The sequence below is a fragment of the Cydia pomonella genome, chromosome 1 (assembly GCF_033807575.1).
Source record: "Cydia pomonella isolate Wapato2018A chromosome 1, ilCydPomo1, whole genome shotgun sequence".
NCBI lineage: Eukaryota > Metazoa > Arthropoda > Insecta > Lepidoptera > Tortricidae > Cydia > Cydia pomonella.
In genome coordinates, this window is record NC_084703.1 from 29,967,862 (window position 1) to 29,990,767 (window position 22,906).

General features: G+C 36.8%; 1 protein-coding gene across 2 annotated transcripts; it reads left to right on the forward strand.

The window, feature by feature from the left end:
• Positions 1–2,372: 2,372 nt before the first annotated feature.
• Positions 2,373–21,302, forward strand: LOC133528211 (uncharacterized). Of its 2 annotated transcripts, XM_061865497.1 has the most exons (7): positions 2,373–2,719; positions 10,017–10,109; positions 10,323–10,470; positions 11,444–11,522; positions 14,051–14,234; positions 20,022–20,098; positions 21,133–21,302. In XM_061865497.1, the coding sequence occupies exons 1-7, from the start codon at positions 2,605–2,607 to the stop codon at positions 21,187–21,189; spliced, it is 753 nt and encodes a 250-aa protein (XP_061721481.1). In that variant the 5' UTR covers positions 2,373–2,604; the 3' UTR covers positions 21,190–21,302. The 2 variants fall into 2 exon arrangements, with proteins under 2 accessions (XP_061721481.1, XP_061721473.1); XM_061865489.1 differs by having other exon boundaries at positions 2,394–2,719; positions 20,022–21,302.
• Positions 21,303–22,906: the final 1,604 nt, after the last annotated feature.

The following is a 22,906-nucleotide window of genomic DNA, read 5'->3' on the forward strand; positions in this document are numbered from 1 at the left end:
TCCTGAAATAAGAAAAATTAAATTAAACCCAACCTTAGTCCAAATTATGACAGGGCATGGCGGGTTCTCCGAGTACTTGCATAGATTCAAGTGCAAGGAGAACCCATCATGCATATGTGAACCCGGCAAAACTGAGAGCATTCCGCACTTAATAGCGGAATGCCCTCAACTTAGCACACAAAGGCACGATGTAGAGAGTGAGATAGAGGAAGAAATAAAAGTAGATAAAATAAATAAAAACAAATACATTAGAGTAAAATTTTTAGAATACTGCATGAAAATAGCGAAAGTAAGCAAAAATAGTAATAAGTAAAAATAAGTAATTATTAGATAAACAATGTATATTTAAAAATAAACATGTCGTTTATCTGATGCCAGAAAACATGTAAAACTCTACTGTAAAATGTCACAAAAAATGTTAAATAAAAATTCCCTGCGTACAGTTAATTCTCTATAAATAGAAATAAGAAAATGAGATAGAATAGATAGGTGGGAATCCCACCCACGTAAAGTGTGAGAGATGATGAATGCTAGAAAGAACAACACAAGCATGGAAGTGCGAGAAGCATTACTGTGAGAAGTGGCATGAATGTGGTAATCAGCAGAAAAAAGACCTGGATCATGTCTGGGGTATTCGGAAAAAAAAACAGTAATCAGGCTGCCATCTCGAATTTCGCCAAACCCGGACAACGATTCAAAAAAACCCGGACATTTGGCGTAAATCGCATTTTTTCCCAGGACGAGTCCGAAAATAATATTTTTAAAAACAAGACCTTTAATTTTACATGTAGTTTTAATGTACTTCCTTACATGAAAAGTTTTCCCCGGACACTTCTTGACAAAGTAAGGTTTACATTAGCTCCCTTGCGCACGGGATCTTGTCATTTCGGAGTGCTACTATTGCGCACTTTTGGCTGCAACCTTTTTTGTAGCGTCATAATAGGTACTCATAGTCGCTGTGGTGAAACATAAATAAAATTTGCATTCTTGCGCAATGCCGTATGTTTTACTACTAAACTAATGATCACTTATCGATTTAGTTAAGTAGGTATTAGTAGATTACGCGTAAGGGGAGTCCCGGAGACTTGAACTACTGTATTTAGTTAAAAAAAGTATATTATGTACTTATTTATTTATTTTTCCTCTTTATTAAAGGGCTTTTACGAGTAAACGAAAATGTCGCCTTTTGTATTTATTTCATCAGCACTCCAATATTACTTATATGATCTAACGATAACTACCTACCTTTTCTTGAAGCGCTTCGTCGGTTTTATAAACCCTCATAATTCGGGTTTAAATTAGGAATATTAGGATAAGATTTCAACAGCGGACTTATTAAAATAAAAAGTTTCAATTGCATAGCTCTTATACTTTCCATTTTATTGATATCTAAAAACCTGTGATTCTTACAAATTAAAATAAAATTCAGCCTACCTCACTCAACCCCCTAAATGTCCACCTAAAATCAGAAATAAATGGTTTTGACTTATTCACAGTATCAGTTATGGTAGTTACTATAACTCTTCTAAATTTTAGGTACAGTCAGCGACAAATATTTTGTAGCTACCAAAGTAGTAGTAGTACCAAATAGTTCGGTACACCATTTATTTAGTATGGTGTACCGAACTATTTGGCTACTTTGTCTGCTACAGAGTATTTGACGCTGACTGTACCTAATACGGTCTAACGGGCTTTGAGAAAAACACATGTAACCGATTTGCAAGACCGAAATGATCTCAAAGAGCTCCGCGAACAGTTTTGTGCGGAGTTCTAAAAATTGCAATATGAAACTTCATATTTTGAATTCATAATTAAATCGAAAAATGCTTTTGATATCCGTGGCATTTCTGAAGGACCGGCGGCCCCCAACACAATAGGGCCAAAGATAAAATCCCAGGGTAAGTATGTACGCATAATTTCCTTAATAAATATCTTGGTTTGCAATTGAGCAACGTTGAGCAATCATCTTCCTAGCGTTGTCTCGGATCTTGCCACGACTCATGGGAGCAAGGGGTTTATTTTGGCAACTAATCCCAGGAATTGACGTATGCCCTATTTTAGACGAAAGTGAAATTGCCCCACCCACTTGACAGGTCTTTTCCACTTATGTTCTATTTTTCCTTACCTACATAGCATACCAAGTTGCATGCTTTCTTACCGCCGGGATTGTACTTTGAGCTAAAGTCTAGCTAAATCACATAGAATAATTTGGTACCACCAATCTGATCTGATGATGGAGCCAGAAGATAGAAAATGGAACTCTTCGGTAGTTTCTAATACTACCTCTCGAGATCAAGCTCGTAAATTGTTCGATTTTTTGGGGGCATTAGGTAAGTACAGTGGTCAATAAATAAGGCAGACGTTTGTTAGAATACTAGGACCTTCCGAGGAACAAGCTTTTGAGTAGGTAACAGAGGTCACTTCGATGTCCGCTAATCTACGGCACTTTCGCAGCGCCTCGCGCGTCGCCTTTCCGCAACGGAGGGACGGCACGGTTCGCATTTGCACTTGACTAGTAGAACACGGCGCAGTGCGCACGTAGGTTTATAGATCGAATAAACCTTTTTTTTTTAAGTTATCGTATATTGTGCATAAAATATTTTAATGTCAGTATTTAATTTAAACATGGATGCAAATTATGCACTATTTCAAACAATATTAATGTTTTTCTGTTTGCTTACGAGCATCACGGAAAGTAACCACGAACTACAAGATATCGGTGAGTACTTTTAAAGTAACTCATATTCTATATATATTAACTTAATTTGAATATACGTACATTAATGTATGTACCAAACAATTTGGACTATGTAGGTTTTTGGTTCTATTTATTAGGTAGGTGTAGTTAACCTTTTTTTATGTCTAAATCATACTCGTAGTACCTAGGTAACCTACTTTATGTAGTTAGCAACGTACAATTTAAAATATTAAAATTCTTACCGATTCGCCTTGTTATATTGTTGTTATAAATTACTGTTCCAAATGACGTTTTTAGTAAACGTCCACATTAGTGGCACCAATAAGGAGACGTAACACAAGCGACAAATCCTGTAATAGTACATTACGATACAAGTGCGAAAAAAAGGAAATTCGAAACGAGTGGCGATAAATTAAAACACGACCGAAGGGAGTGTTTTAAATCGACACGAGTTGCGAATTACCTATTCGCACATGTATCGTACAACGTTTTACAGTACATATGGCCCTTTAAATGTTTGACACAGTAACGTAATATGCTACTTCTCGCACTAGTGCTATAAAGTAGCCCCATATGTACTGTAAAATAAGTATTTAACATTAGTTTAACACTGGCAACATATTATAGGGTTATAGAGCTGCTTCACTAGGATATTTCGAGAATTTCTATCTTTTTTAAAAGAAATGGCGCCATACCTTATGTCCATGACTAAAGAAAAACCATAGCATAATTTATTAATTATGTCGAAATCAATTGCAGTATCTTTCATTAAACACATCGCAAACATAAACCACGAATATGACATTTAATGTAGAGCCCGCAAAGCGGTAGACGTTTTACAGATATCAGTGAAATAACAAAACTATTCCATATTTTTTCATATAAGTACTCAGTCTATAATCTCATGATTGGTGCCATTATCGTAGAGGTACTTTTTCTGGGATAAGACCTACAAGACCCACGTATTGATCTTCGTGATGAATCATGAAGTAAGTAGGTAGGTAAATACATAATAGGGTACCTTAAGGTTTGACGCCAGATATAACACATTATATTATAACAGGGTGCGTAGCCAACACGCCAATCGTTCACGCTCCGTAGCGAACGAAACGCAACTGTTACTGTCGCAATTATATGGAAGAGTGATAGAGAGAGCTGACTACGCTACGCTACGGATCGTTAACGATTGTCACGTTGGCTAAGCACCCAGGGATTACAGCCGGCCTAGCCAAGGTGATAATCGCTATCGCTTCGACAACGAAACGCTTTGTGTCTCTGTATCACTCTTCCGTATTAGTGCGACAGTGACAGTTGCGTTTCGATCGCTACGGAGCGTAAGCGATTTGCAAGTTGGTTACGCGACCAGCGGCGGTATCATGGTTCCATTTTTATCACTTGTCACTATGCCCGTCACTTTCGCACTTACATACTTATTAGAACGGGACAGGTATGGTGACAAATGATAAAGAGCCGACCATCTTAGCCCTACAGGTCCGGATTTATTTAACATTGTATTTATTTACGTAACTTATTGTTGGCACGAATAAGGCCGCGAACTAATGGAATAAAACTTGTGATTAGTTATTTAAAACTTGGGAATATGGCCATATTTCCAACAGTGTATATGAATATTGCCAGTTGATGATGGTATGTATGTAAGTATTGGAAGCACCATGGCCTTGTACACAGAAAGCTTGGTTTGGAGTTTTAGATCGTGTGACTTCCAAACACGTTGGTTTAATTTTCCAAATGTGGCAGCTTTGGCTATGCGTGATGGAATATCTGAGGCAAGGCGATTATCGCTTCGGATTTGGCTACCCGAGTATTTGAAGATGGTAACGTCTTTTAATGCTGAATCAATCACCTAAAATAATTGGAGTATTATCAGCGCTGGTACCTCTGGCTGGTTGTTTCAGAACTTGAGTCTTACTTACGCTTATCACCAGGCCAAATCTGTCGCACGAGTCACTTAAAGATTCCATGGAGTCTTGGAGTGCATTTAAGCTATTGGCCATCAAATACACATCATCGACATACAGGACCTCCAGAACGGAAACCCTTACGGATTTTTTGTTTGGCGCTGAAGCGTGTAATATTAAGCACCTCCATGTCTGATCGTATATTCAGATGAATTGGTTCGCTGCTTCGGCTAAGTGCGTCCCACATCAACGCCGAGAAATATAGAGCGAACAAAGTAGGAGCCATAACGCAGCCCTGCTTTACACCACTAGTACCTAAGAATGAGTCAGAAAATTCGCTGTTCTCATGAGTCTTGGCGCCTGTACAAGGGAGATATCAGAAGGCTTGACACTTTCCACATGCGTTGTTTACGCAGCGTACTTAGAATTAAGTGGCAAGATCGTGTGACTAACACGGAGGTATTACGTCGGACCAATATGACCGGTATGGAGGTCATTCTAATGAAAAGCCAACCAAGATGGAGTTGCCACGTCTGTCGCATGTCGCATGGATGACTGTAGACTCCCTAAGTCCATTTTTCTATTCGGAACTCAATGATGGGAAGCGTAGCCACAGGGGACAGCTTCTGCGATATAAAGACGTTCTGAAGAGTCATCTCAAAGCTTGCGACATCCCATTAAAGCGTTGGGAGGAGCTTGCGGTTCACAGAGCAGAATGGCGCAATAAGGTGTAGTTACTTTCGAAGAAGCTCGACTTGAACACCTGGACCAAAAGCGCCTTCAACGGAAGTCTCGACCTAAGCCGTCCTACGCATACACATATAATGACCAAGGGCAGCTTTATTGTACACAGTCAACACAGTGCGACCGGACATAAGTTCAGTTTTGCGAGCCATTTACGTGCTCATCAGAGGAAATTTGTACATAAGACAGGTAGATACAATAAAAAAACTTAATGTTGGCAATGTACAAAGTCGAACTTATCCCTATAAAGGATCTCTTCCAGAATGGTCAGAATGATATGAAGTGAACACGGAGGTAATTTATATTGCTAAGAGGATTTGTGTTATACTCGTGTGGTATTTAGGCTCGTGTCGTAAATATAATGAATTTCTTGAATCAATACATGTTCATTTATTACAACGAAATTAGAACAAAAAAACAATTCTGAACAAAATGCATATATATCTTCTACATATAAATAATTAGGGGAACTCAGGCGTGCAATACAAGCTGTGCCAGCTCTTTTTCTTCCTGATTGTGAGTAGTAAGAAGTGGTTTCCTTCCCATTTTGGATTTATGTTCTTTTTTCTCTAAAAGACAGGTTTTATATTTTTAACAGCTACGATTACTAATTGTATGTCAGATTCTGTGTAATTACTTCAAATCTGTTATGAGACCTGACGTGGCGCCATATTCTACAAGGATAATAAAAAAAAATATATAAAAAATTCTAAAGCCAAAAACTCATATGGTTAAGAGGTTTTATTCCTACAAACGAGCGTATTTTGTAAAATGCTTCCTTTTTAATTCAATATTACGATGTAACTATTAGCATTTATTCAAAAACTCGTAACGTACTTAAATAATCATTTCCAAAACTAGGGGCAGAAAGTTCAAATTTTCATTTTCTCTTTTAAACCTCTTATTTAGTGATTTTTATTGTGAGACTTTTTCAAATTTTGCAGTGAGAAGTGTCGTTTCGGGTCTCAACTTTGCAGTACGTAAACAAGACTCATTTGGTACATGAATGATTACAATTTGATTCAACATATCTTGTACGAGAGGTTGCAATGATTTACAATCGAAGATTCATTTGAAAAAATTAATAAAATACCTTCAGAGTTTTTTGGCGACAACAGGGTTACGTTATTTTTTTTCCGCAAAATGTACGTATATTATGCTTTATGTTAACCTATAAAAAGAATCATAACTATGGGAGATTGCGGTATATCGTGGATTCCGAGAGTGCTGTATACTGCGATTAGAAAATCTTAATCCAAGTACATTTTTTACACTATGCTTAACAACCGACTCTCACTTATTGATAGATTTTCAGTGTTACTTGAAATTACGTTAGGGTTTGCATTATTATTTTTGACCCGGATGAAGCCAGGTTCTCATGATGGAGTCAGGAGTTGATCACCAGAACTCCTAATCTACTCATCATAACTCCATCGTGTTTGGGCTCAATAGATTTGCCCTGACGAGCACCATCGATCTAGATGAGGTCCAGGGTCTCATGATGGAGTCAGGAGTTGGTCACCAGAACTCCTAATCTACTCATCATAACTCCATCGTGTTTGGGCTCAATAGATTTGCCCTGACGAGCACCATTGATCTAGATGAGGTCCAGGGTCTCATGATGGAGTCAGGAGTTGGTCACCAGAACTCCTAATCTACTCATCATAACAGATTTGCCCTGACGAGCGCCATTGATCTAGATGAGGTCCAGGGTCTCATGATGGAGTCAGGAGTTGGTCATCAAACTGCAATTCTACTAACTCCATTATGGGTAGCCAACATGCCAATCGTTTACGCTACGACAACGAAACACTGTCTCTCTATAGCACTAATTTGCGCAAACGATTGGAATGTTGGCTTGGCACCCTGAGTGCGTAGCCAACATGCCAATCGTTTACGCGCAATAACGAAACGCTCTCTCTCTATCGCACTAATATACGCAAACGATTGGCAATCTTGGCTAGGAAGCATGGCTGCGTAGCCAACATGCCAATCGTTTACGATACGACAACGAAACACTATCTGTCTCTCTATCGCACTAATATACGCTACGGCAACGAAACGCTATCTGTCTCTCTATAGCACTAATATACGCAAACATTTGGCGTGAGAGTCAGAATGGCGGGTGTACCTAAATAAAATTAAATGAAAACCATACCATATTTTTCTACCTAATTTGTACTATTTACTATGTCCTTTAAATAAAATTTACCTCACGGTACTTAAAGCTATCACCAAAAAACAGTACACCCGCCATCCTGACAGTCAGAATGGCGGGTGTACCTTATTACGCTATATTCCCGTGGTTATTGATAAATTCTATAAAAGCCAAATTTTTGTACCTTCATATACAATTATAATATGAGCCATTTTATTTGTGGTTTCCAAGTTTTACTCATTTATATTTTGCTTGCTATTACACTTTTGCAGGCGTTATAATTTTTCAAGTTATCAATCTCAGTTTTAACAAAAAACGCTAGGGTGCAATTATTTTTATTAAGCCAGGATTTAGTACCTTTAATGTTTAATCTGTTAAGTTCAAATAACTCAGAAAATATAGATACAGAGGATAAAGTGCCAAAAATATGTATACACCGTAATATATGGGCAATAAGGTCGTGTATACAATTTTTTGGGACTTTGTTCGTCTCTTTATTTTCAAACGTGACAGTACACTCTGTACACTACTACTGTGCATGTAAAATAAAATAAACAGTGTCCATATTAGTACATTACGATACAAGTGCGAAAAATAGGAAATTCCACCTTACAGAAAATCGCAGCCAAATAACACTAGACCCTACTCATAGTGTTGTGTTCCTGCCGGTGAGTAAGGTTGCCAGAGCTCAACGAGGGTGGGAGGGGGTTAGGGTCGGCAACGCGCATGTAACTCCTCTGGAGTTGCAGGCTACGGATACTGCTTACCATCAGGCAGGCCGTATGCTTGTTTGCCACCGACGTAGTATAAAAAAAATCGAAACGAGTGGCGGTAAATTAAAACACGACCGAAGGGAGTGTTTTAAATCGACACGACTTGCGACATATGGCCCTTTAAATGTTCGACACAGTAACGTAATATGCTAATTTTCGCACTAGTGCTATAAAGTAGCACCATATATACTGTAAAATATAATATAACACTAATATGAATGTTGCTTGAAATTATATTGAAAACTGTCAAGATTATTCTTGTCTGCACTGAAACGCGCGTCGCCGGCGCTCGCCTACCGAGCGCCAACCATGAAAGTTCAGTACCCCTAGTGTAACTAAATTCGATTTTGAAACGTGACGAACGCGTTTGCGTTAAGTCTCATTTTGTATAGGATTTTGAGTTTCCAAAACGTCCCGCTTGGCGCGCTCTTTCTAAATCAATCGGAGAACGCTCTAAGGAATAAGGGCTAGGTGGCCATATTTTCAGTTATTCTCATAGTACCCTACATGGACCAAAACCCAAGATATACAAAAGAAAGCTTCAATATAAGCATAGAAGTATTATATCACTTTTAAGGTAGTTTACTGAAACAGTAATCGACTTATAATTAACCTAATAACTAATTAGCTTATAATTAATTCGATTTTTAATTCATTATTGTTTTAATCACTATATTTAATTTATAGTGTTTTATTAGTATTAAACGCTAACCTAATTTTGATGGTAACTACTGGGGAAAAAACTCCCACTAGTTACCACCAAATTTATTTGGTACCAATAGTTACCACCAAGTTGTTACCAGTGGTAACTACTAGGCTTTTTTCCGCACCTTTTACCAATGGTAACTACTGGGGAAAAAACCTACTAGCTATCACCAACTTGGATTGATGGTAACTACTGGGACCAATGGTAAAAGGTGCGGAAAAAAAATCCTAGTAGCTACCACTGGTAACAACTTGATGGTAACTATTGGTGGCGATAACCCAGCCAGAACGGTCGTCTTAACGACAGGAAGAAATCAGACAAAATATATACCTATAACGAATAGGTAAATAGACAATTGGAGAATATGGTTTGAATCTTGATTATCTTTATTTTCTAATGGTTTGTACAACGTGGTTTCGCTCTTTATTGAGTTTGATGACAATGGGTGACGATGTTTACACGGCGAAAATTTGGACTGGGGCCAATTTCTCGAACGGTATTAGACTAATATAATATTATTAGTGTGTTGCCGTGGTAACCCCTTCGACTAGACATTCGTGAACGTGGAATAACATTAGTCTAATATAATATTATTAGTGTGTTGCCGTGGTAACCCCTTCGACTAGACATTCGTGAACGTGGAATAACATTAGTCTAATATAATATTATTAGTGTGTTGCCGTGGTAACCCCTTCGACTAGACATTCGTGAACGTGGAATAACATTAGTCTAATATAATATTATTAGTGTGTTGCCGTGGTAACCCCTTCGACTAGACATTCGTGAACGTGGAATAACATTAGTCTAATATAATATTATTAGTGTGTTGCCGTGGTAACCCCTTCGACTAGACATTCGTGAACGTGGAATAACATTAGTCTAATATAATATTATTAATGTGTTGCCGTGGTAACCCCTTCGACTAGACATTCGTGAACGTGGAATAACATTAGTCTAATACCGTTCGAGAAATGGGCCCCTGATCCATGATGTAATTATCATTAAAAATAATTTTCAGAATTTTTTTTTTCAAAGTGCAAGAAGCAATCGGCACAATTCGATGCTTGCATGAAACAGGCTCTAAACGATCTGAGACCATACTTTAAGAGAGGTAAGTTGGAGAAATGGTTGCATTATTTCTATTCGTTTCCTTGGCATATATACCTAGATGTCGTATTAGTATCGTCAGATGGATACTATCGATTGTCGTAAGTATATGTAAGGTTTGGTGACATGTGTCGCTAGAACACCATCACAAGGACATTCATAAACGCAAAACAAAAAAAAGTTGGCTAGGAATTTAACTAAATCACGTTTATTTTAGGTATACCGGAAATTGGCGTCGCACCTTTTGATCCCCACACGGCGAAGCAAGTCAAACAGACACGTACAATACTTGGACTTAAATACACTATCATTTTGCGCGATGTTTATGAATATGGCTGGACTCAATCTACCGTTACTAAATTCAAGCGAGTACCTATTTCAAGTTACTTTTACATAGCTCAAGAGAAACTTTTACGGACTATTGATTTGATACATTACCTAAGCAGTAGAAGTAGCTACCCGGATAAAGTGCTAAACATAAGCTGATTATACTACTTTAGAGGGAGGCACTTGCCGTTTTTAAATTACTTATAAGTATGGCTAGTTCTGCTGCTGTGCCAAATCGTCAAATGCTATTGATAATTTTTTTTTTCTACCACATCGGTGGCAAACAAGCATAATAATAGCCTGCTGGTAAGCAATCACCGTAGCCTATGGACGCCTGCAACTTCAGATGTATTACATGCGCGTTGCCGATCCTTTAAAAACCTGTACACTTATTTTTTGAAGAACCCCATACTATATACATGGTTGGCCGAAATGTTAATGCAATTAACAATTTTTGGCCATTAACCATTATTGAACCGTAAACTATAACCGTCCGTTACGGTTTACGGTTCAATTTATAAACGTCAATGGTTAATTGTAATTAATGTTCGGCCAACACTGCTGTATACCACGGAAAACCTTGGCAGGGAGCTCATTCCACAGCCGGAGCTTCCGCAGGAGAAAATTCCTCTTAAACCGCACAGTGCGCGACCATTTAGGCTCTGACCATGAGGATGAACGCCCTGCCGACGGCTAGCGGTGCGGTGATAGAAAGAGGCCGTTGGCATCATCACAAACAATTCTTCAGAGCACAGCCCATTATTGTACAGGCGGTAGAACACACACAGGGAGGCAAAGTCTCTCCTTAGGCTTAAAGGTTAAAAGCCGGTTGTGAGTTTGGGATCGTCGACGATTCGTACAGCGCGCCTTTGGACTGAGTCGAAGGGACTGATGTTCAAAGTCAATTTCCCTAATAAAAAATATGCCAATATTTGTGGCGAGAAATATTAGTCTTACAAAGTTATTTACATACGTATATTAAGTATACAACTAACATTATGTATGTTTCAGGACTAACTGGGCAAACGCATCCATCATCTATTCGCAGTATTTCCCAGAAAAATACTTAGAGGGACAATATGAATTCAAGGTAAGGTTAAAAAACCAATTATACCAAATCGTAGATCTACTTTTCATATAAATTTAACGTTTATGGTAACGCTTTGTCATTGTATAATGTGTGCCGCTGTCCGACTCTATCTATTTACTTTCAAACAGTTCGTGATTCTTAACAAAATATAATTTATGAGCATAATATTTTTTTACTCGGGAATATCAACTTTTATTTAAAGTACATAATATACAAACTCAGTATATTGCTCAGAATGATAACTTATGAGGGTTTGTAGTTTCGGAGATATTAATTGTTTTGTAATAAAAATAGTATTGTTCATACATTTTTTTTATTGTGAGATAACCTGTGTTTATTTTCATTACAAGCAAGTTATAAACCTAGTAAGAACGTCTCGAAGTTTAGTAGAAAAGGTACCTCATGGCGGAGTGATTGAAAATTCTCAAAAAGAACTAAGGTAAAGGTCCCCTGTTTCGGCAGGTTAAGGCTCTTGAGAATTCGTATATTTTTTTAATATAACCAAGCATGATAATACCTTGAAAGCTTTTGAGTAAGCTATATTAATTATTTGGTAGTAATTTAATGTATAAACTTATAGACTTATAGTTAAAACTTATTTTTATATGAATTTATTCGTGAACCTCTTTCGTGATAAAATTCACCTCAGTCTATATTTTTTATTTTATTTATCAAACAACTACTCGTAAAATAATATGACTAATAATAGGTAACAATTCTAAAAATGTAATTTTATAACGAGCCCATTGTGTCCCACTGCTGGGCAAAGGCCTCCCCCCTCTTCTTCCACTCATCTCGGTTTTGAGCTACGACCGACCAGTCCCTCAAAAAGGAGTCTAAGTTATCCCGCCATCGCCGACAAGATCTGCCAGATCCCCGGTTTGACTCGTGGGGCACCCAATCCGTGGTTATCTTGGCCCACAAGTCAAAAATGTAATACTTAGTTTATAAATTAACCATGACGTTATTGAGAAACACACTACAAGTCTCAAGTCTCAATTCAATACCTGATATTAATGGTTGTCTTAATCTGTCAGTTTGACGTATAATTTTGTAAGAAAGGAATACGACATAAATTAACTAATGGAGGCTTGTAAAGTTGTATACGCATATGGGGGTATATTTTTATTATAATATACGACCTTTCACCAAATGCATGATCTACTCATATCAAACAACAAAACGTCTGCAAAAGATGATACACAAATACGAGTATAGCGTCACCCGCGCGCCTCTTCGCTGAATATTATTATTTGAGCGTCGTTGCGTACGGTTTTTATTAAAAACGAGAATTAAAAAGGCTCACTGTAAAACCAGATATATCCTAAGTAAAAGCTTTTAGTAAAATGATAAAGGCCCATCCAGGCGGGAACAATTTTTCGCCAATCTAATTATAAATTTCAGAAAATTTCAGCCAAATGTGACCATTCTAATAGATATAAAGGGTTTATACTGCATATTTCCCTTGTTTTTAAAAATACAGGGATCCCGGTTTTGCATTTCAAAATACCGGTATTGAAAAATGCTTTTAAAAAGACGGGATCCCGGTACCCGGGATCCGGTATTGCGGGATCCCGGTATTGGAAGCCCTAATTCCCATCTGTCCTCGTCAGGGACGGTTGGTGATGAATACTTCCCATCTGTGCCCGACGGGGACAGTTGGGTATACACCAAACTGTTTCATTCGAAATGACACATAATAATTACTTCCAATAATTTGGTATATATCTCCACTATAATACAACTCGATACGTGCAATAAGAAATGAATCTATCCGTCCATTTGGGTAGATATGACTAAATATCGGGTAGATAGGTATAATAGATAGAATACCGGTGTCTTTGAGCAAATAATCTGATTTAAACTCAGGATTGCACCATTTGCACCCTTGAAACTAATGGAAATAAAAAAACACGGTGTATAAAACAAAGAGCATATACTTTTTGAACGTTTGTAAACTGAAATTATACCCCAGTTCGTATTCATTATGATACGCACCCCCTTTATTTAGCAAAAACGTACGAGAAGTTCTTCATTACGGACAAAAAACATTTTTGTTATTGACATATATCTAAGGACAGGCCATAAGAATAAGGCCAGTACAGCGGTGTCACGCAGACAAATTCCAGCCAATCGTGCAGTCTAACGCCACAATGCGATTGGTTGAAGAGTTGGCATCACGCGCGCGATTGGTCGCAACTAGTGGCGTTAGACTGCACGATTGGCTTAAATTCATGAGTGACACCACTAAACCAGCACCTTTCTTAGTGCCCGTAAAGCCCTTCCTTAGATATTTGTCAATGTTTTTGTTGCACTGTTTAAGCGGACGGGAAGTTGTACGAAAATCCGTTGCCGAGGTGCCGTCAATATTGAAAAATCGAAAATCATTACGAGTATCTGCAGACTTCATCTCTATCGCGCTTGCATATTCGCGAGAAATTGAATCTCGTCCACGAATTGCCATATCTAGGCCTCTGCAGTAATGTACTGTGCTAAAATAATTTCTTTCGGGTATGGTTATTTGGCAGAACGGGGTGTTGGGAGCGGGAGCAGACACAGTGCGCTCCGGTCGATGGAACCTCACGCTGCGCGACTACGCGCAGACAACGCGTGTGGCGCGGCGCGGCGCGGCCTTCGACGTCCGCGTGGAGATCGACCGCATAGGCGACATGAAGCTGCATATCACTAACCTACTTACTGGCACCGGATTAGGTAACATGTTTGTTATCAAATGTAGACGTGTCTTGCAAGACTCCACACTCGCGATCCTAGCGTAGGCCCTTAGTTACACCGCTGCGCTCAGTCGTGTGGCGAATTTCGCAGTAAAAAGATGTCACGCAGCATAACACAAAAATGCCTAATTTCGTTGTAAAAGGTTGCAAAAAACAATTATAAAAAGTGTAAGCAGAAAGATGTGATCTCATATCATCGGAAAGTAATTACCAATTATGTTTATTTATTGCTTTAAACTTTGAACGATAATTTTATTTCATTCTCACGCGCAACCGATGTTCGCTCGTACGCCATGACGACGTCATTTCTCTTTAGAAGTTACTATGAAGTTGAAACGCATTATGCGTCATTTATACAGGTAAATATATGTAGTTAATATGATAACCTACCGTATATGATTACCGATATTAAAGTATTTTCCCGTTTCTTTTACATAATGATTAATAACATTCAAAATAACAAGAACACGTGTTTGTTATTGTTTTATTCGTTGACTTAGGTATATATTTATTCTTATCATGTATAAAACTTATAATTAAATGTAGGTTATAGTCATAGTATTTACCGTAATACAAAAAAAAAGTTAACTTGGTAAGCGCTAGAAACAAAGCGCGCATTTTCATACTCCTACTAATTCACATTTCACATTGCTGTATTTATTACTTTGAATTATTTATTATTTATTTATTTAAATATGAAACAAACGGTCATACAATAGTTATTTGTACAACAAGAGAGCAAAGTTTGATATTTCTTCGAGTGCTTGTTTTGAGTCCCGTGCAAGCGAAAGATTCTATAATAGATTCACGAGCGTAGCGAGTGAATCTAATTTAGAATCTTGAGCGCAGTAAGGGACTCAAAAGCGCACGAGATGTAAATAACTTTGATCTCGTGTAGTACACACAATTTTTCACGTCAGTCAGCAATCAAAAAATACAACCTGAAAAAATATAATCCAGACGGACGGATCACTATTTCACTCATGTTTTCTGAAGGTATTCTAACAATTAACTTTAATTACCGCAATAAAACAAAACGAAAGAAATTTCAATAAAATAATACGAAAATAATGAATTAACGAACATCAATTGACAGTTCAATCGACAATTTTTTTTTGTAAAAAAAAACTTTGTAGGATCCGGTCCGAATTGCGGATACTACTATTTGTCAACTATAGTAGAGATCGTTAAAAGTAGTTAAGTAGAATTATTTACTACGTAACAATTGCGTAAATTTGAATAAGTTCATTGTTTTGATTGTATAATAAATTACGTAAAATATGGTGTTTTTATTAAATGTTAAACTTTTATTTCATTAATTAATTATTACGAATGAAGACTCGTAGGGTGTTTTGGAACGATGCAGTCTGACTTATTTCGGGGGTCTATTATAAACCGTCAATATACCGTTAAATTACGTATGCACTTTTTTTGTCTCTTTCTTTTTGCTAATGACATGAAAGGGATAAAGACAATAGAATCCAAACTTGTATTAGGCCCCGCACGTTGAAATGACATTCGAATCTAAAGGTAACTTGAATGTTATTTTGTCTCACTCGGTGAGCAAAATGCGATTTTGCTCACTGTTTTTAAGCAGCAAATTACCCTTTTTCGAGCTGCTGACGTGAAAAAAATATTATTACAGTTTCTTCTCTTAATCTAGACCTATAGTTTCCATGTTTGTTAAACATATCTTTATATAGAAGCACGAAAAGTACCTATCTACGTTTAGGTTCAGCTAAATAGTAAGAGGTTACACAGAATTTGAGAAATCAGATTTACAAAACACTCAGTGAAAAGCACAATGTAAAACACGTTCTACGTTTATAACAATTTTTGAATAAGTATGAAGTATCGACAAACATGACATAATAATACTTATTATCAGCGGCTCTGCGCTTTGATTCGCAAGGGTGAAGGGGCTGGTTTGCCCATAGGGCCAGATGCGGAGCACGACTCGATGCAAAAATTACAACTTTTATGATTTTTGCATTTTAAAATAGTAATCAAACGAAATCGGAATTTAAAATTTCGGAATATGGCAATTCAGAATTCGTGGACTCTGTGGTTTGGCAGAAGTATATTGTAAATATTTATAAGGCATGAAATGTGAATAAACGTTTATTTATTTATTTATTTTTTTTTTGATTACAAAAATCGTATGTTAAACTCGGTGTTTGTCACTATCGGAATTGTTATATTCGGAATTTAAAAAAAACCTCTTTTTTGCTATTCGGAAATATATTATTTCGTGAATTCCATCGTACCTAATTACGACAGTCGGAATTTTGATGGGTCGAGTCGAGAAAAATCGGAATAATAAAATTCAATATTCTAAAATTCAGCATTCGGCATAAAATATTTCGGAATTATGTAGGACCCAGGGAAATGCTTGGAACATAATTTTTAACTTCGTAACATTATTTGGACTAGTTAGAAGGTGAACATATTAAAAGTCCCCGCCTGTAGCCCTTGAGTCGGGGGGGAGGGGGGTTTGAATTGAAGGTCCCAGTTTTCGTTTTTTTTTTTTATTATATCGGAAACTATGCGTCTTAGGGACATGACCACTTTTACAGAATTAAATTTGGTTAAATTTGTTACAAGTTTTATTATGTCAAGTTTTTCGATATCTTGTATGGTTATTAATAAATATATCAGCTCTTAAAAATTTATTTAGGGCTCTCAATTTTACCTTGATATCTACATCAGTGAAGCTGCTAGGCCGTGTTTAGTATCGTTTTCGTATAAATCGGGGGTGCTGAATTCGTTTATGGTATCACATCACGTTGACATTATTGCTTGGCCTATTACTAATGGATTACCAAAAGTTTTTTGCTAAGAAAGAAACCACCAACCAAAAGATCCAATACTTTTTGGCTAGATTCTCATTTTCCAAACAATTTATCGCAAAAACACGAATGCCTAATAATAAACTCAACAATAAAAATGTTTTGAATCAGAACTTTTTGCAAAATAATGTTTATATTTCCGTTTTTGGTCTAATTAATGTTGTTGAATTGTTGTTAGGGAAATGATATTTGTTAAATTCAAATCTGTCAAATAAGTATATGGGATAAATTGGATTAAAAATGTACAGTTACACGGTATGTAAATCAAGACTCTACAAAACGTTACTCGGGTGGCTGTGGCTGTGACCACAACCTTTTTTGAGGGCTGGATCCGCGCCTGCCACGAGTCGGTTAATCTGAACTGTCATAAGTTCATAACCTTCTATGGTGGCTACTTGGTTATATTGGGTGCGAACTTGATCAACCAAAAATCAATTTGACAGTTCCCAGTTTGAATCAGTGCCTTGCCACAAACTAAATCCGATCAGCTGACGCTTCGGTTCGGCGCCATCTTGCCGCGAACCAAACTGCGAAATCGCCGTGTATATGGAAGGTAGAGGCAAGGAACAGAAACTCCTTAGGCAGTATTGTTGCAAAAGTGTCCAGCTGTCACCTATAAATAATAGTTCCAAATCTCTCCAGAGTAGCGCTAGAGTAGCTTAGAACCTAGGCGTTATTGACGGAGTGAAGTGCGCTGTCTATGATTAGATTTTTTTCTCAAGTATTCTAGGTATTGTAGCGCCACGTATTTATGGTTTTTTTTGTTGGACATTTTTTGGTATATGGAGATTGTGTTCCTTGCTTCTACCTTTCATAGCCATGAAGTTGTGCGAGTGCGAGTGTGGAGTCTACGTCAACGTCGCGGTATGTTCGCTCCGCGAAGGCGCGCCGCGATTCACGCGCATAATTTTATGAAGTATATACTTCTAGGCATTTTTATTATAGCTTTCAGTTATCATGAAAATTTATCAAAACTAAAAAAGGGGATATAAAAGTGGGAGGGGGGGAGGAAAACAATAACTTCTCGGCGTGTTTTTACTTCTATTTATTCTTATAAACCTAAAAACTATATGCATGCCAAGTTTCGTGCTTTCTGCCGAATTAGTTGAGGCCAGTGAACGGAAATAAAATATGGAATCCGCATTTGAGAACATTACCGTTCAAATTCTCGGGTCAATTAGCACACATAAACAATTACGCCGACATTTAAAGAGCCTGTAATCAAAACTGATAAACGAAATAATAGTCATCTCTATTACATGGATAAGTATAGATGAAATGCATATAATGTCAATAACTACCAATCAGCGACATTAATCCGCTAATAACCATCTTGCTGTACGTACTGGCAGCTGAGAGTTCGCGGTTCATATTTTGATTATAGTATGACGTGGACAGAGATAATTTTAAAGTGGTAGCTGAGTAAAAATGGAACAAGCATTAAACTCGGGTAGTTTTAAATAGGAAAATTATTCTCCTAATATTACAACACTTTAATAGTGCTAAAGGCAATGCCGATGCCGGGAGGTTATTTAGGTGATATCGAAGGTAAGAAGAAAATACCATCCGCAAAGATTCGTGTGATTTGATTTCGCCAAAGAAATCTGAGACGAACTAGAGCGCATCTATGGAGGTATGTGCGTAGATAAGACATACGACCTATGTCTGAAATTCATCAGCTACAAGAAATACCCGAATCACGACTTCATTACTCATGTGTCAATTTTAAAGAATATCTGGAGCGAACTACTTGCGGAGCTATAGAGCTTAACGAAATTACCCCAAATTCTCCTGACGTGCAAGATCCTAGAGACATTACCTCCGGAATATCTTGAATTCAAGTTCAGTTAACTGTTAATGTCAAAGAAGGAACACTCAGTTGAGAACCTGGCAAGTCATTTATGTGAACACGAAAGAGTACTAGGTCAGACTGAGAGACAAATCATAGGAGACGAGGCTAATGAAGCTTTGTGCACAAATATGAACAAGGCTAATAAGAAGAACAATTCCAAAGAGATTAGGAGTTGCAAGTACTTATTCCGACTTTATTACTATCTTGTATACCAAATTGAAAGAATTAAACATACTTATGTATGATACTATCAGGTTTTTATTTTGATTTCATTCTTTTAAAACCTTTTCTACATAGTATTATTTAGGTCTACTTGGGAGGTTAACAAGTATTTTTTTTTTGTTTTGATTTCTTGTAACGAAAATAAACAAAAAAAATACTTTTAAACCGATCAAGTGGACCTAATATTATGTAGGACGAAAGTACACGTACGGATGCATATGTAGTTGTGCACGCACATACTTAACTTGGGGAAGAAATCAGAGATGGCGCTTTCAAATGAGTTTCAATAAAATGCTTCAAGACTTCTCTTTACACTATATATTTACTTTACTCTTTGCTCTAGAGCTTAAAATGAATCAATCAAAGCAAGTCTGTCATAAATCACGGAGGAAATAGACCTACGTTTTTATGCGAAAATGACCACATCCATTGCTTCGTAAAGAAGTGTTATTTACGTAGCCCCGGATTTAATGGAAACAGATGAACTTATAAATAATTAGTTACCTCTAATAATTCCATCAGACAAACACCTACCTAAGTAAAAGATGAATTTAATATATTGTGACATGATTGTGACTGTACCTACATTTTAAAACTCTTAACCTACCATACAACAACGTATTAGGTAGCTTACCTTCCAAGTAACTAAAACAAACTATGTTACAAAATCTTAGATCGCAAGTCAATTTTAACAAATTTCCAACTGTCTATTTGAAACTTTATAAGCACTATTACCTCGAGATTGGGCTCACCTCATGTTTTGGGTTAGAGAAACTTATCAAAGTGATTTAAAAATATGTCATCAACCATTGGCTTTACGTTATTTTAATTTTCTTTGTTTCAGAACAACTAGTTGACGGTGTGATCAACACGTTTTGGAAACCGGGGTTTAGACTAGTCAGACCTGTGATCAATGACCTTGTAAGCAGTGCCTTTACCAATATCTGGAGTGAATCCTTTAAGCATTTCAATGTCCAAAACTTAATAAAAAACTAGTTTAAGCTCGATCCACGTATTACGAAGTACTACTTACATAAAATAAAACTGGTCAAGTGCTAGTTAGACCGCGCCAAGATTGCAACCATCACATGCATGAGCTTGATGAAATAAATAAACAAACCCAATCCCACCACAAAACAGAACTTCACTTTTAGCACAGAATAACCAATAGTACTACAAGTACCTAATTGCCAACCGACAAGAGACAGATCTGTCTGTCTGTGTAATTCCGCCACGAAAGTTTTTGGCCGTTTGGGCCGACTTAGTTGACTTCTCATGGTTTTTTAGTCGATGGCCTTACAGGAGATATTGGGGCATCTTTGATCTTGACTACAAAATAGGATTGTGGGCGAACCGGTCGCAAAACCGAAATTCGCAAAATGCAGGGATCTTTCTCTTTTACTCTTACTAAGACGTAATTAGTGATAGGGAAAAATTACCGCAATAGGGTTGTTTCCATCTACAAATCTTACGCCTGAATTGTATCCCAATAAATTCTTTTGGATTATAAGAACATGTTAAACTACTTTTAGGGGACCTGTAATGACCATATTTTTGTAAATATTGAATTTAAAATATCTTTTCGCACACGTCACGTGACCAAACTCGAAACGTCATTGAAGATTCTGATGACGTCACAACTCTCGGATTGACACTGTTGACAGTTAGGCGATAAACAACAAATGACAAATGTCAGTTGACAGTTCGTATCTTCTACTACGTGTGTATGTAGTTATGTGTCAAACCGTAAACTGTGACGTCACGCAATTTTCAAAGAGCGTTTTGGGCGCGAAAGCATCTGTCAAAATATATTTTGTTAATTTAACATATTTAAAGCCGTTTTTAGTGTAAAAGTTGAATTTTAGGGCAACTTTTAGTTAATATAGAACGTAATACAAGCGTTTCAAAAAATTGGAAACAACCCTATTGATGAACTTCGATTTTTGCGGTTATAGCCCTGGGCCTTGGGACCGTGCAGGACAGCGCCACATAGCGGTTGCAACTACATTTAGTACGGCAGAAGTCGGCAGAAGTATATGTGCACTTATATTGGGAAAATAAAACAACTGCTTAAATTACATATTTCAATATTATTATTATTTATTAAAAATATAACCTAACTATATATATGACTTTAAATTTAAATTCAATTATATTGTAACTCAAACAACAAATAACTCGTACGTTTGTCGAAACTGGAATAGTAAAACCTCAGTCTTCCAACACAAGTAATACAAATCAAACAGTCTTTACACCAAGAACAAGTGGTGCAAATGAGCACAGATGTCAAAGCCAATCTAGTCGAGCCTTCTCCGTGGCCTCGTAGGTACGCCGTATCTGTGTATCCCCTTGCTTAATATAAATACCTACTTACGTATCTATAACATTGCACCTTCATTTCTTATCAATATATTAAATCGGAATTATACAATCATATTATTTCGAAAAGGCTACCGGATGACAGCCAAATGGTGCTCGGTTTCATACAAATGATAAGAGCCCTACATGACTAATTTTGGTTTAGATAACGCGTGCAGGAATAATTTTGGTGAGTCAGAATGGCGGGTGTACCTAAATAAAATTAAATGAAAACCATACCATATTTTTGTACCTAATTTGTACTATTTCGTACCGTACTTAAAGTTATCACCAAAAAACAGTACACCCGCCATCCTGACAGTCAGAATGGCGGGTGTATTCCCGTGGTTATTGATAAATTCTATAAAAACCAAATAAAGTATAAATAGTATAAATTAGGTACAAAAATATGGTATGCTTTTCATTTATTTTTATTTAGGTACACCCGCCATTCAGACTCACTAATTTTGAAGCCTGCGTTGTGACATGTGGCGGCTGTAGAGCACGAATAATTAATTATATGAACGTTGTCTCAATCCATGTGTTCATTATTCGACTTTTTGTATTCATAACATTATTATTGGTAGAAAGTAGAAAGAAAAATAGATATATGACAAGATATATCAAAATGTATCGTCTCTTAATTTCATTCAGTTTTTACAACATTTTATTCAATTATATATCGTATGAAAGTACAATCAATTCACGCTAATTTAATAGTAAGCCCTAAATTGTAAATAATGTTATTAATTGTCGAAATTGTAAATAGTTTTTTAAAATTACTTTAGTTGTCATTTGCTTTGAATTATTTTTCTCACTGCACCCACATTCGAGAATTTCTGTTTTGCCCTATGGTGGACTGGTAGAGAATGCCCTAAGGCATTAAGTCCGCCATTTGTACTTACTTTTATTGTGCAATAAATTTTAAATAAATAAATAAATTATAACATAAGAATTTATTATCAACGGACACAACCCGGTGACTGAGGAAGGATCTAATAACAGTACGAGTTTCAGATGAAAATAAAAAGCGACTACATAGATGGAAATTAAGTTATACAAAACCAGCCTATAAAACATCTTCCATCGATTGTCAACATTTTGGAATTCCAATATGTTACGACAAAAAACAAATTTGGCTATTTGATTTTTTACAATTCGTAATCGGGTGTAATTACCGAAATTTATACATTTACCTTTATAATACATTAATAATCGCAATTCAAATCTCAGACGCGGGGTTACACCAAGCACGACGCATTGTATATTATGAATATTATGATTTGTGTGTGTATTTAAATGACGGTTTAGATACATAATTTGACATAAAAGGTGGCGCCCCAGTCAAATTGTTCTAAGCGCCTCAACCTA